We start from the raw sequence: 13,367 nt of genomic DNA, 5'->3' as shown, positions 1-13,367 counted from the left end.
AGGGCAGTTCCGGGAGCCGGAACTCGGCCGCTCCGTGCTCGGTGTAAGCTCTGATAAGAGTAGGCTCCAAGAAGCAGTCCCCGCGGGCTCAGTTCCGGGAGCCGGAATTCGGCCGCTTAGTGCTTGGTGTATGCTCTGATAGGAGCAGGGTCCAAGAAGCAGCCTCCGCAGGCTCCCCAGCCCTGGGCCAGGGTGGTTCCGGGAGCCGGAACTCGGCCGCCCCGTGCTCGGTGTTCGCTCCGATAAGATCAGGTTCTAAGAAGCACCCAGGCACTGAACCCTAGCAATCTGTCTGCAAGCCGCAGGCGAATGGCAGCCTGAAATTACCTGTTCTATGGCTGAATGAGCTGCGGTCAGTCGAAAACAGGGATGGTGACGTCAGCTTTCCAACATGGTGGCTGCTGGCCTCCTCTGTGGTCTGACCGGTGTGGAGAACCGAGATGGACCGCTTCCTTCCCCCGTCTCAAACCCAGAATTCAGCCCTGAGTACGGTGCTTGCACGGCTGGCAGAAACTGCAGCGCTGTATCCCTGCGTCGCTATCTCCTCGTTTCCCAGCGCGCGCTGCAGACTCTAGCCGCGGGGCGATTTGCTGAATAAGCAGTGTTACCCTCCGTGTGACAAACCTCTCGCGTTTGAGTCCCCGTAGCCGATCCTCGTGCGATGGAAATCCTTCCTCCAGGTTCCGGAGCACCCCACTATTGCTGGAAATTCCTAACAAGATAGCCTTTAGCCATCCTGACTTGTCATACTCCCACACAGTGAAGCAGCACACGGGGGCAATGCACTCCCCTCACCGCCATCTTCCCAATCTCTCCCCTTTCATTCTTTTTTGTAGTTAATTCTTCTTTCAACTGCCAACTCCATGAAGATACTGATGCACTTCGTATCATAATAGTTTACTTTACATAACTCTCAAATCTCATATGAACAGAAGTCTAGGTATTCTTTTGCATCTGGCTTATTTTGCTTACATTATGCTTTATTAATAGTTTATTTCTTCTCATTGTGGGTAAGTATGCACTGAGTAGTATTTTATTGAATAGTGTTTTCTATTTTATCTATTTGCCAGTTTGATAGACATGTGGATTGTTTCTAGTTTTGGATCATAATAAATAAGTAAACGCTAGTGTACAAGTCCTTGTATGAATTTTCATTTTCCATTGTAAATACTGGACCATATGATAAAGCACATGCTTAACTGCATGAGAAACTACTACCTGCTTTACAAAGTAATCTTTTTCACATTCCTCCCAATAATGTACAAGAATTTTTTTCATTCCATATCCTGGTTGACACTTGAATTGTCTTTTTGATTTTGGTCATTCTAAAGGTAATGTAATATTATCTCCTGAGTCTTAATTTACATGTTCCTCATGATTTATGACATGTGGTACCTCTTTGTATTCTTAATGGCCATTTGAAAATATTATTTTCTAAAACATCAGTTCAAAACTTTTGTCCATTTACTTATTGAGTTGTTTGTCATACTGAGTTGGAAAGAGTACTTTATATATTTTGGATACAAGTTCTGTATCAGCTACATTTACTGGTGCATTTCCTGCCAAGCTATGGCTCACTTTTTCATTTTCTTAACAAGGTCTATTGCTGGGGAGAAGCCTACTATATACTTGCCTTTCTACTTATCAGATGGTTCATCACTTACTATCTGGTTCCCAGTATTCTTATATACAAAACTGAGACCCTAATTCTGTTCAGATTTATTTATTTTTTTATTTTTATCATCTAAAATCTTGAAGTATCAAAGAAAACTTTAATTTTCTGTGTCAAGAAAGTCTATTAATATACTTTCAAAATATTTTCAATCATGCTTTTTTTATCAGAAAACCTTATTTCTAATGGTGCCTGATTAGTCAATATCTTAGTAGAATACTTTTTTATACCAAAACTTTTTACTTAGAAACACATTCAGATGTAATTTCCATTGGTTTTATAAAACCAAATTAGATTGTTCTTTATTGCATGTAACATCTTCCTTACAGGTAGCCTGAAAAACTCCACTAAATAACTTTGTTCTAGTTGTTCAAAGTTATAGAAATTTTTAAATAAATGGAATTTATTGGTCATTAACAAATTTTAGAAGCTTGTACTGATGAAAATTGATAAACTTAGTATCTTAACCAAAAGGTAAATTTACGTAAACTGGTTTATGTCAGAATTGCTGCTGGTGACCTTAGCTTGTTTTTGAGTTAGGACCATCATTCATCCTCCTTCTAAGGATTCCTGATTACTGTTCTGTGAAAGAAAATGGTAGTCACAGCTCTTATTGATTTGTATGTACTTGGCTGTGAAATACTTGTTATTTTCTTTTTGGGAGTCTTAAATAGAATCATTAAAAGTAAAAACCAAGAAAGACTATAAACATCATCTTATCCACCCTCTGTCTTCCCTTCTCATCATTCTATAGATGAGGACACTGGAGCCCTTCTAGATTAAATAAACTTTCCATATTTTTAATGTTGATTTGAAATATTAGAAAATCAGATGGTGATGCATGAATTCTTAAAGTTATATGAATCATCTGAAATTTTCTGTTTCTTTGTTCATTTTAGTTAATTTAATATGAAACACTAAAATTTATATACAGCAGAAAAAAATCAGTGAAAAATTATTATTTTGGATGATACTTTCTTTTGCTCTTCTCTTTTGTTGCTGATAATCAATAATTAATATTTTGGACTTACAGAAACTAGACTTTGGGGCAATTATTGTATTCTCTCTAAGCTATGTGTCTTTGAAACCTAGGCACCCTCTTTAACATTTGGTGAAGAAACTCTTAGAAAGACTATGACACTGCATAACTTGACCACATGTGCCCTCACTTACTTTTTTTCCCTGTTTGCTTGCCATTTCTTTTTTTCTTCCTTTTATATCTGTTTCTTATCCCTGCTATAGCCCCTGGTGGATATTGCTTAATCCTCCAAATATTATCTAGTTCACAAGATGTCTAAGGACCTCATATTAAATGAATATCAGCCTACACTCTAACATTGCAATTAAAAATAAAACAACTTTTATCTTAGGTATTAATAATAGCTAATACTTACATAGTACATACTATGTGCCAATTACTCTTCCAAACACTTTGAATAAATTAATTCATTTAATTTTTAAGTAACTATTTGGGATAGGTATATTATATTCTCTACAATTTTCAATATTTTGATTTTATTTTAAAAGGAATAAATATGTCTTTTAACAAAAAGAAATAGAGATTGTCTATCTTCTTTGAATTTTCAGAGAACAAAAAATATTTAATTCATAGCTCCAAAGAGTTTAACCAAAATGCATATGAATTATTGATACAGGAAAAAGGCTTCTTTATGCCTTTCAAAGAATTCAAGTTTTGAAACATCATCAAAAAGACAGTGAATTTGGGCTGGGATTGTGGCTCAGTGGTAGAGTGCTTGCCTAGCATGGGGCACTGGGTTTGATCCTTAGCACCACATAAAAATAAAATAAAAATATTGTGTCCACCTAAAACTAAAAAATGAATATTAAAAAAAAACAGTGAATTATATCCTCCACTATTTCCGTAAAGAACAATAGCTCGTCATCTGTTGGAAGTATTATGTTTAAAAATTAACCTCTCAGTACTGGCTATTACCAAGATCTTCACCATGGAGCTTCTGTTAAAAAGTTATTCTTAAACAAACCAGTCATTTGATAAAAATCACTGGGGAACTTGAGGTCGGAGAATGCATGCAGTAGTTTTTCTATATTGGTTCAAGTATTAGTCTCAGGACTTTCAGTCATATTGAAAACCAAACAAACAAAACTTTTTTATGAAATATATCACATAAGTCCTGTATGTACATCATGGGTAATACATATAAAGATGGTGGGAAAGCAGGAGAGCAGGGGAGAAGTAAGAAAGGAGAAAAGAAAGAAGGAAAAAAAAGTAGAGAGGAAAGAAAGAAAAAAAAATGATGTGAAATTCCATCAGTTGTTGAAAATTATCATTGACTTAAAAGAGTACATCTTTTAATTATTGTATGTATTTTTAAACAAAAATAGAATGTCATTTTCTAACCTACTTTTATTTTTTAAATACACAACATATGTCCTTATAGTACAGATAAATATCTGTACTATATATGGACCTAATTGAACAACTCAAACATTATTGTACATTGGATAGTTTTTAGTCTTTCATCGTATCCTTTGTATATTCTTAATTAATTTCTTAGGATAAAGTGCTACAGAAAGGAAAAATAAGTAGTCACCAGGTAAATAAAATGTTAAGGCTTTTGATATTATTTGCCAAGTTGTAATCTAAGAAGGTCATGCCATTTATATTCTACCAGCAGTATCCAAAACTACCAGTAGATATTGTTATTTACTATTATTTTAATTTTCATTTATTATCAGGAAGAAGTTTCAAATGTTTTATGAGATGATTATCAATTATATGATTTTTTGGGTAAAATTTCCTCTCTTTCCCTTTATGTTTAAACTAGATTATTGTGAAACAGTATTCCCAGTTGAATGAGGTACAACCGATTGCCTGATTCTGCTAACCATAACATGCCTTCTGATTTTAAAGCCTCAGTGTGCATGGAGTCTGAGCCAGAGGTCATTCGATGCTTGAGGTTGGCACTGACTGACGCTGTCAAGGACATTGTCCAAAAGGTGATATCTATGATGAACTGTGAGAAAAACTGTGAAACAAACCTAAGCAAGCACAGTGTTCCTGATGGTTTGCTTGAGAGCATTCCAAAAGAATGGAGTTATACTCCAAAGGAAACCAAAAAAAAAGATTCAAGCAAAGGTAAGTATACTTGTTTTCCTAGAAAATATCCCCTAAAAAAGCAATATTCCAGGATATTTAGTTAAGTAAACGTCTAAAACTATAAGACTGATAAAGCATATTAATCTTTCTTCCTCCAAGTATATCTGGGAAAACTGGAACAAGGAAACTAGAGATGCAAATGACTCAACTGGTCATCTTTTTTTAACAGTTCAAAATTTTCTGTGATATTTTGTTTTTGTATTAGTATTCACAGATTAGTCACATGTTGTGGACTAAATTTCTCTAAATCTATTGAGTAATCTAGAATTTGTACTTTCAGGAAAACTACTCTGATATTCAGTTTAATTATTCTTCCTTTTAAATTTTTCCCCTGAAACCACCAATTATTACTTTTTCTTCTTGTTAACACTCCTACATGCATAGCTTTTAGGTAAAAAATAGCATTGAGTTTGGTAACTACATGTATTTTCTGACAGGGCATTTTCCCCCAGTCCCTGTAGTTCTGAATTGAGACTTTGTTTCTGTTCAGAACAATGCATCCACCAACTACATTTAAGAACCATCAGTTTACATTATTTATTTATTTTATTAACTAAGTTCTCTCTTAAATGTTTTCTTCCTGTCTACATGTAGGAAAATTTCCAGAATTTTCACAAAATTCCCTTGAAAGTATATTAAATATTAGTATTTGTGAATCTTCTTTTGGTTTTCTACAATACTTTTTCCTTTCATATTCATCTCTAAGAGAATATTTTTTTACCATCTCTAAGGAAACTTTCATCAATACTTCAGGAGAACCCACAAAAGTCAATTGAAGGGACTGGTCTTTCTCTGATTCTCCTCCATGAGATCCTAAGTAATGTAGCTCTTATTCAGCGACCTTATATTACAAACTCAATCAATTATCTATCTGTGACCTTTCATAGTAATGCTTTAATTCTGCCCAAGCCCTATTAAACTGCCTTTGAATCTAGTAAAGCCATTTAATTGAAATTGGAAAATGTCACCTTTTCATTACTTAAGTTCTTCCTTGCCTAAGAGTTGTTGCCATCTCTCCTTCATTCTAGCTTTGGATATTTCATACATTTTGAATAAAGCAGGGGCATGATCTATAGTTAATGTGCCATGCCATATGAGTGGCACTGTTTTTGCTTGTGGCTTTCTGTTTGTGAAATATTTTGGTTTCTAAGAAGCATTTTAGAATATCTGTGTACTGTTTTAAAGAGTTTCTTGTTCCCAAAATGCTTATTTTACATGGATACCAGTTATTAGGGTCTGCCTTACTCAATAACATTTTTCATAAAATTATCACTAGAAGTACAATATATAGCCAGTCACAAAGAGGTGCTGGATCTCATGAATACATAAAAGAAAGTGACTTTATGAACCATATTTTGCATTCTAAGTGGATATGACACTAGGGGAACACCATTGATCTTCATTTCTGTGCTCTGAGTACAGAAACTCTTAGATTAGCCCTGCTCAACCTTTATATTCACTCCTTATCCACACTTTTTTGCTTTATTCCTTTATTTTCATTGCTAATCCACACTTCTGTGGTTGAGAGTAAGCCCAAAATATTATCATTTATTTTAAATTTCACAGGAGAGAATTCACACTCACATAATTTTTATTATAGTATCATTATAATTGTTCTATTTTATTATTAGCTATTATTAATTTCTTACTGTGCCTAATTTATAAATTAAATTTATTATAGTATATATGTATGGCAAAAAACATAGCGTATGTGTTTTAGCCATCCACTGGAGGTCTTGGAATGTATCTCCCTTGGATAAGAGTTAGGGGACAACTGTAAAAGACAGAGATTATTTATATGCTGGACATTAAGTCATCTATTCATTCAATAGGTGACTCATAAATATATATGAGGCTCTGTATTTATAGTCAGAGATAAGCTATATATGTAATATCTTCTCTTGGTCCTTGGAGACTAGTATAACTATTTCAGAACGGATGCAAACACCTCAGGGGTGTTTTTTTTGTGTATGGGAAGAAAAGATTAAAAGTTTGCTAAAGTCTCACTTGGAGATTGTCACTGGAACCCCTCTTCAGTCTGGGCGAACAACTTATATGTTAGGGACAATAGGTGAGGAGGCTTAAGTGGGCAGGAGCACAATATTAAGGAGAAGTAATAGGCAGGGAAACCTTATTTCTTCTTTAGCCTTCTGTGTACACACCTTGGCTTTGTAGAATCTGGTATTAACAAAATTAATCCTTGCAATACTCAAGAGATCTTAACATATTCCTGAAAATCGACAAATCAGTTATAGCTTAATACTGGGAAGGCAGTGAAGAGCACAAAGTGACACAGATAAAAGTCTCACATGTATTTTGATTGCGAATATGAGCTCTCAGTCATATCATAAAGTAAAACAATAAGGATCTAATCAAATTTGGCAAAAAAGATAAAAAAATTTAAATAGAAAGAAACCTGTAGGAAAATGATTTGAAATATGGCTTCCCATCCATTATTGTGAAATGTGAATCCTTTTTAAGTGAGTGTTGTGCCTTGAGCTATTAGCTAAAGATAGTTTGAAGTTGTCTTGATTAGCAAAATGATTTCAAAACCAAGCATCTGAAACCTGAAGATAAACCTCTGTAATTTCTTCAGCAGTGTTTTAAGTCAAGTTATAATCATGTTCTTCACAAAATTTGTGTAAACAATGATAAATGTCTTAAGACATTTCTTGTGAGAATTCAAACCTATTGAAAGACAAATAGCCACTACCTTAAGGGAACATTTGTCCTTGACATAGTGAAAATGACAGAGCATGGTAAACAGTATGATGACAAACTAAAAGACATTCCTTTATTTCTTTGTCAGCAAATATCATTACATAGCAACACTGAAGATTTAAAGAAACAAATGTAAATCATACAGGGGAGCTTTACCATACAGTTGGATGAAGATTCAGATTGTTCTGACGTAGCTCAGCTTTTAAGTCTTTGGTTCCTTGTATTTCAAAAGAATGAATACACAAAGAACTAGTTTTGTTTTTGTTTTGCTTCTTTGACAAAAATTAAAAGAAAGATGTACCTGTAAAGAAATTTTCTCAACAGTAAATTAATTTTTTAAAATTAAAAAAAAATGCATTATGGTAAAATCATTGGAGCAATTGCTTCAATGGAAATAGTGGATTCTGGAGAGTGGAAGCAGAGGAAGTACCATAAGGGACATGCATCCATGTCACTGACCTCATGCAGTGTTTAGAAGGATATTGGTGACAGAAATATGTAGAATGCTATAGGAAGTCAGCAATTTAGTTTATTTTGTAAAAACTAGAGATTATACTAGTTTTGTGAAAACCAACATCACTTATAAAAATATCATATCTATATACTTAAGAACTTAGACATAGAATTTTCTAATGTGTTTAAAAATACTTCGAATGAAGAGTTTCTATAATCCTTGAACCATTTTCTTAAAAATATACAAATGAGCCAGCCACAGTGGTGCACAACTATAATGCTAGTGTCTAGGGAGTCTGAGGCAGGAGGATCACAAGTTCAAGGTCCGCCTCAATGACAGGTAGAGCTGTCTCAAAAAGAAAAAGAAACAAAACAAAACTGGGGTTCAGCTCAGTGGTAAATAACCCCTGAGTTCATTCCCCAGTACCAAACACACACACACACACACACACAAATGAAATATATTTTCAATTTGTAAGAATAAATAATTAATATTATAGTCAATGGATACTAATTATTCAGATTTCAACAACAGCTTTGCCTGATTGCCTTTTAAGGCTGAAAAACAAACTTCATGCTTTTGTAAGCACAGCTAATAATATACCTGCTCCATGCTCCATGTGGAGATACATATGTATATGCTAGTGGTAGTAGTTTTTTCAACTATAACAGTCACTAAAACAATGTACAGAAACAAACTGAACTGAGAACCTGACCTTTGTACTAATCCCAGATTTTAAACATAAAAGCATATTAAATCACATTATCATCATCTAAAAATTGTTATTTTGTACAATTAATAGATGATATTTTAATAATTAATTTAAAGACCTTATTTTGTCTTTACTTCATTTGTTGTGAATATCCTCCTCACATGTTTTATAATCCACAAATATATTACAGTAGTTCATGTGTAAGAAGGAAGAAATGATAAATTCATAAATGTACCAACCATATTGGGTTCATTACAAGATACACATTTTTTCATACTTTGAGAATTATAAAATTGGCATAGTTTCTAATATTTTACATATAAATGAATTAGGAAGAAGTCAACTTATTTAAATAAAGACATAAAAATGAGTGTGAGACAGTGTTAAAAGATTCCTCCCTGGTATATTGTTAACCTCATCATAGATTCAGAGCCCTTGTGATTAGCAGAATAGATTTATTCATTTATCATCAGCTTGAAGGTTCTGATCAGAATTTGCCTTAAGCTTTAATGATGTGTTTGGGTATTTGAGTACCTGGAGCCCACAGAGTTTATAAAATAGCAGAAGTCTAGGTGTAAAGAGAGTTGGTAATCTTTACCTGGTATCTACTTAGATATTTAAATGTTTGCTCAGTGCCTGTGCTTACACCCTCTTTAGAATAGAGGAATATAAGATGCAATGTTTGAAGTCAAATAACTGACAGTAGAATAGGGAGTATGAAATACAAACACATAAAGAACAATAATAAGACATTTAAAATAATTTAACAACACAAAGAAGAGAGGTCACAAGGAAGTTTTTGATTTTGCTTTTATCTATATTTTAAGATCCATTGAAACATTCATTTGCATAAAAAGAATACACTTATTGAGGAACTCTTTTCTACAGGCACTGAAGGAGGTGCTTTCACACTCTTGGGAAGTGCACTGGCAGCTCTGTGGAAGCCTTGGGGAGATTTCTCCTGTGCTCTTCAGCAACTTTTAATACAGATGTAAGACAACTCACAAAGACCTAAATAACAACATGACATAAATAATAGAGATAATAATACAAAAGATGATGCAGCATGGTGCATTATTGGAGCTGACTACCAATATCCATATGACTGTCCATATGACATATGGACATATGGATATTATATTCAAATAAATTTATTAAAGGGTATAGGACTTCAAAGAATTGAAGTATACAGGTAGGTGAACCATGAAGAAAGGGGGTATTTATTCCATTGAGAATGATAGATATTCACAACCCTGAAGCAGAGGTAAAGTGTATAGAAGGTCTCAAAGAGAAAGTTGGTAGAAACAGTATGACACTGGGCTATGAAGCATTTTGAAAATCAAGCTTTGAAGTCTTATCTTGCTCACCAGTGGAAAATAGCTAAAACAATTGTAGCAGAGAAATTGGATCATAAAAATTGAATTGTATATGAATCCAGTGTAATGCCAGATTCATGGGACCCCAATAGACATCCAGGAGCTGAATCCAGTGCAAGCACACAAGAGTCTTTATTGCAAGCTCGAGCCTGGACTCACAACCGTTTCCGACGCAGCGGTCCCAGGGAGTGAGTCCCTGTCCTCTGTTCAGTGAGGATTTATAGGTTTTGGGGGGATACTCTTATGCGTCACAACATCACACAGCAAATCATTTCACACTGCAGGAAAATCAAACAACAACTCTTAACATTGATTAGCACATTCACTGGTGGGAACAAGTTGGGTAGGGGTGATTGGTTAGTACAAGAGGGGGTTTCCTTTGAACTGATTGGTTTAAGCCACGAGGGGTGTATGTGCTAAACTACATGGTTTCCCAACATGTTATCAACCACCATAGACTACTGGGGGGTCATGGGGCATCCCAGGTATTTTCCCTGTCTCATGCTGATTGGTCGTTGCTAGGGGGTTGCTATGGGTCCTCACCTAGCCTAACTGAGTTAGGGACACCTGGTGCCACAGATCTCTCCCATTATTTACAGACAACTCAGCAGGGTGGCTATCTGCCAAGGAGTGCTCTGTTGGTTTTTCCAAGGACAAGGGTCATGTCCCCTTTCTTGGACAGGCTTTGCTCTGAGGTAGAGGCTGGTTTCTCAAAAATGGAGTCACATCAGTTTCTCACCACTACTGTGGATGAATTTGGATTTACAGTGCAGAGGAGGGGCCGGACATAGCCTGGAATATGGAGATAAGTCAGGAGAGTATGTTCATTATCCAGGTGCCATTTGTGAGGAAGAGCTTGAAGTAGGGCGAGGTTGGTCTCAGCAAAGATAAAGAGGATTTCAGAGACAACAGGGTAGGAAGATTTACCAATGGTGGTCACTGGTTTTGTATGAAGTATCAACAGGACATCTGGAAGGAAAGAAGAAAGGGAGGGAGGAAGGGAGGGAGAGAAGAGGAGGGCCAAGTAATTTGGAAGGAAGACAATAATGATTATATTGAATTATTGGTGACTCAGAAAGAGAAATGCAATGCCCAAAAAGGAGCTGGAGCTATAGGATTGCAATCAAGAATGGTTCTCAACTCAGGGTGATTTTGCTCCCAGAGGACATCTGGCAGTGCCTGGAGCAGTTTTGGTTGTCACAATTGAGGGGAATGTTACTGGCCTTTAGGGGTAGAAGCCAGGCAGAAATGCTGCTAAACATGCCTCATAGGGCACCTCATCCCAACAAAAACTTATCCAGCCCTGAATGGCAATTGTGCAGACAGAGAAATGTCAATCTAAAGAAATATCAATATATCCTTCAGAGAAGTAGCACCAAGCAAAGGAGAACACGTAGAATCACCAGCCAGAGGTTAAGGACTGCTCAGAAAATACCCACATTTAAGAGGTGTTGGTAGAAAGTGTAACTGGCATGGGACACAAAGAAGCAAAGAAAAATAGTAGAGGTAAATAAAAACGAGTTTATTGGTTCAATATTCAACCAATATTGAATAACTTAAAAATGAGGTACTATGTGCTAGGGATACAGTAATGACCTTCTGGAGCTTATATTCTAGTGAAGAGTGACAGATAATGAATAGGTAAAGGATATAATTATAACAGGTAATTATAAAAAAGACAACACAACAGGGTCCCATGATAGCAAGGAAGAGTAAGAAGGGACTGCTTTGAATGGGATTTGAAGCAAGTTCAACTGAGAGGGTGACATTTAGGCTAAGAATGAAGAGAAGAGGAGCCAGTCCTGAAAAGAGCAGGGATGATTCAAAGTTCCCCAGGGAGGAGGAGAAATTCTTACAGGAGACTCAGAAGTATCAAAGGCTACTGAGGTCCAGCAGGAATACATTTGCATTTGTTAATTAAGGGAGGACATCTAGGGTCCTCAAAGCTGCAGCAGTCTTAAAAGATAAAATAGAAGTTATAATTCTGAAATTTCTAATCTTCATTTATGGAAGGAAACAGAAAAGGCAAGTTTGGGATTTGGGGGACTTTGGGTAATGCTGCAGGAGATCCCAGTAGAGTTCTGTCGGAATATGTCAAGCACTTGCTCTTCTCAACAATTTTCTCCATGAAAATTAGACATCCCCACACAACACAAAACCATGCAGTGATGGAACGCAAATGCTAATATTAATCATACCTTTTCTGTCTTTTCTTCCCCAGGCTTCACAAGGCTTGCTGCTCAGGCAGTATCTATTGTAATCAGCAAGTTACCTACGGTGATTGCATGTTTGCCTCCCCCAATTAAATACTTCTTTTTTCTGTCTGAGAGGAAAATGTCAAAAAACTTTGTTGAATTGAAGATAGCTGGCCTGCTTGTCTGGAACTTGATTGTACTTATACGTCGCATATTTAAAGATGGAAACGCAGTAGAACTTTTAACAGGTGCCTCCCTTGACAGATGGAGTAAAGAGAAACTGGGTTTAATTTGTGTGTGTTTGGGTAGCATCATAGGAGAGCAAAGTAGCCCTAATCAAATGACCCAAAAAGTCATACAAAGCATTGAGCAACAAAAGCCCAAATGGATTGAACACCAGTTGTTGAAAGCAAGGAAATTGAGCACTGAATGGTAAGGCAATGTTTTTCTCTCACTGAATTCATCACATACTTTCACAATAACAAAATTACCAGAACACAACCACAACAAAATCTTATCAGATGGGCAGCATTGGTCATTTGGCTAAATTCATGGGAACTTTGATGAGGATAGGAAAAGATAAGTATCCCACTAAACACTACTGTTAAGGGTTCCTTGTCTTCAAAAAATTTGAATCCCATTGATACACAAGAACACTATACTTGTTGAGTCACCATCTAAAGGTTTCCGATTAAAAGGGTGGAAGTTACACCCAGAAGAATTTAATTTCATTCCTTTTCAGTGTATAAACAGGTATCTAGTGGATATGAAGTGTTTTGTAAGTGGAGTGGGCACAGAGATTAAATTAAGAAGGAATTAGGATATGAAAGCCTTTTTATTGCTTTCTGTGTACCTGATTGTCAAAAAGGTACACATTTTTCATCTGGTAATATAAGAATCCCAGAGGGCAAGTAGGGCATATCACACTCAAGCTATAAACACACCCAGCTGTTCCAATATGAAAATGTCAGCCTTCTCATAGGTTTGTCACCAAGAGCTAAGTGATTTGTGGTATTGCAAAGAGTTTTAAGGGTCCCTGATGAATTTAAATATGTACATAGAGCTTTCCTGTTTTAAAATTAGTCTTTTGGTATAGAG

At 35.7% G+C, this 13,367-nt stretch overlaps 1 protein-coding gene across 4 annotated transcripts in view; it reads left to right on the top strand.

Moving 5' to 3' along the window:
- Kiaa0825 (KIAA0825 ortholog) overlaps positions 1-13,367 on the top strand; it is a 382,609-nt gene that overhangs the window by 167,976 nt on the left and 201,266 nt on the right. For all 4 annotated transcript variants that reach the window (XM_048811422.1, XM_015483674.2, XM_048811424.1 and 1 more), the window contains exons 15-16: positions 4,566-4,790; positions 12,296-12,701. In XM_048811422.1, coding sequence (XP_048667379.1) covers positions 4,566-4,790; positions 12,296-12,701 — 631 coding nt within the window. The remainder of the gene's footprint in view (positions 1-4,565; positions 4,791-12,295; positions 12,702-13,367) is intronic.

This window comes from Marmota marmota, unplaced genomic scaffold (assembly GCF_001458135.2).
Source record: "Marmota marmota marmota unplaced genomic scaffold, marMar, whole genome shotgun sequence".
Lineage (NCBI taxonomy): Eukaryota > Metazoa > Chordata > Mammalia > Rodentia > Sciuridae > Marmota > Marmota marmota.
This window is presented reverse-complemented; position numbering and strand designations above follow the sequence as displayed.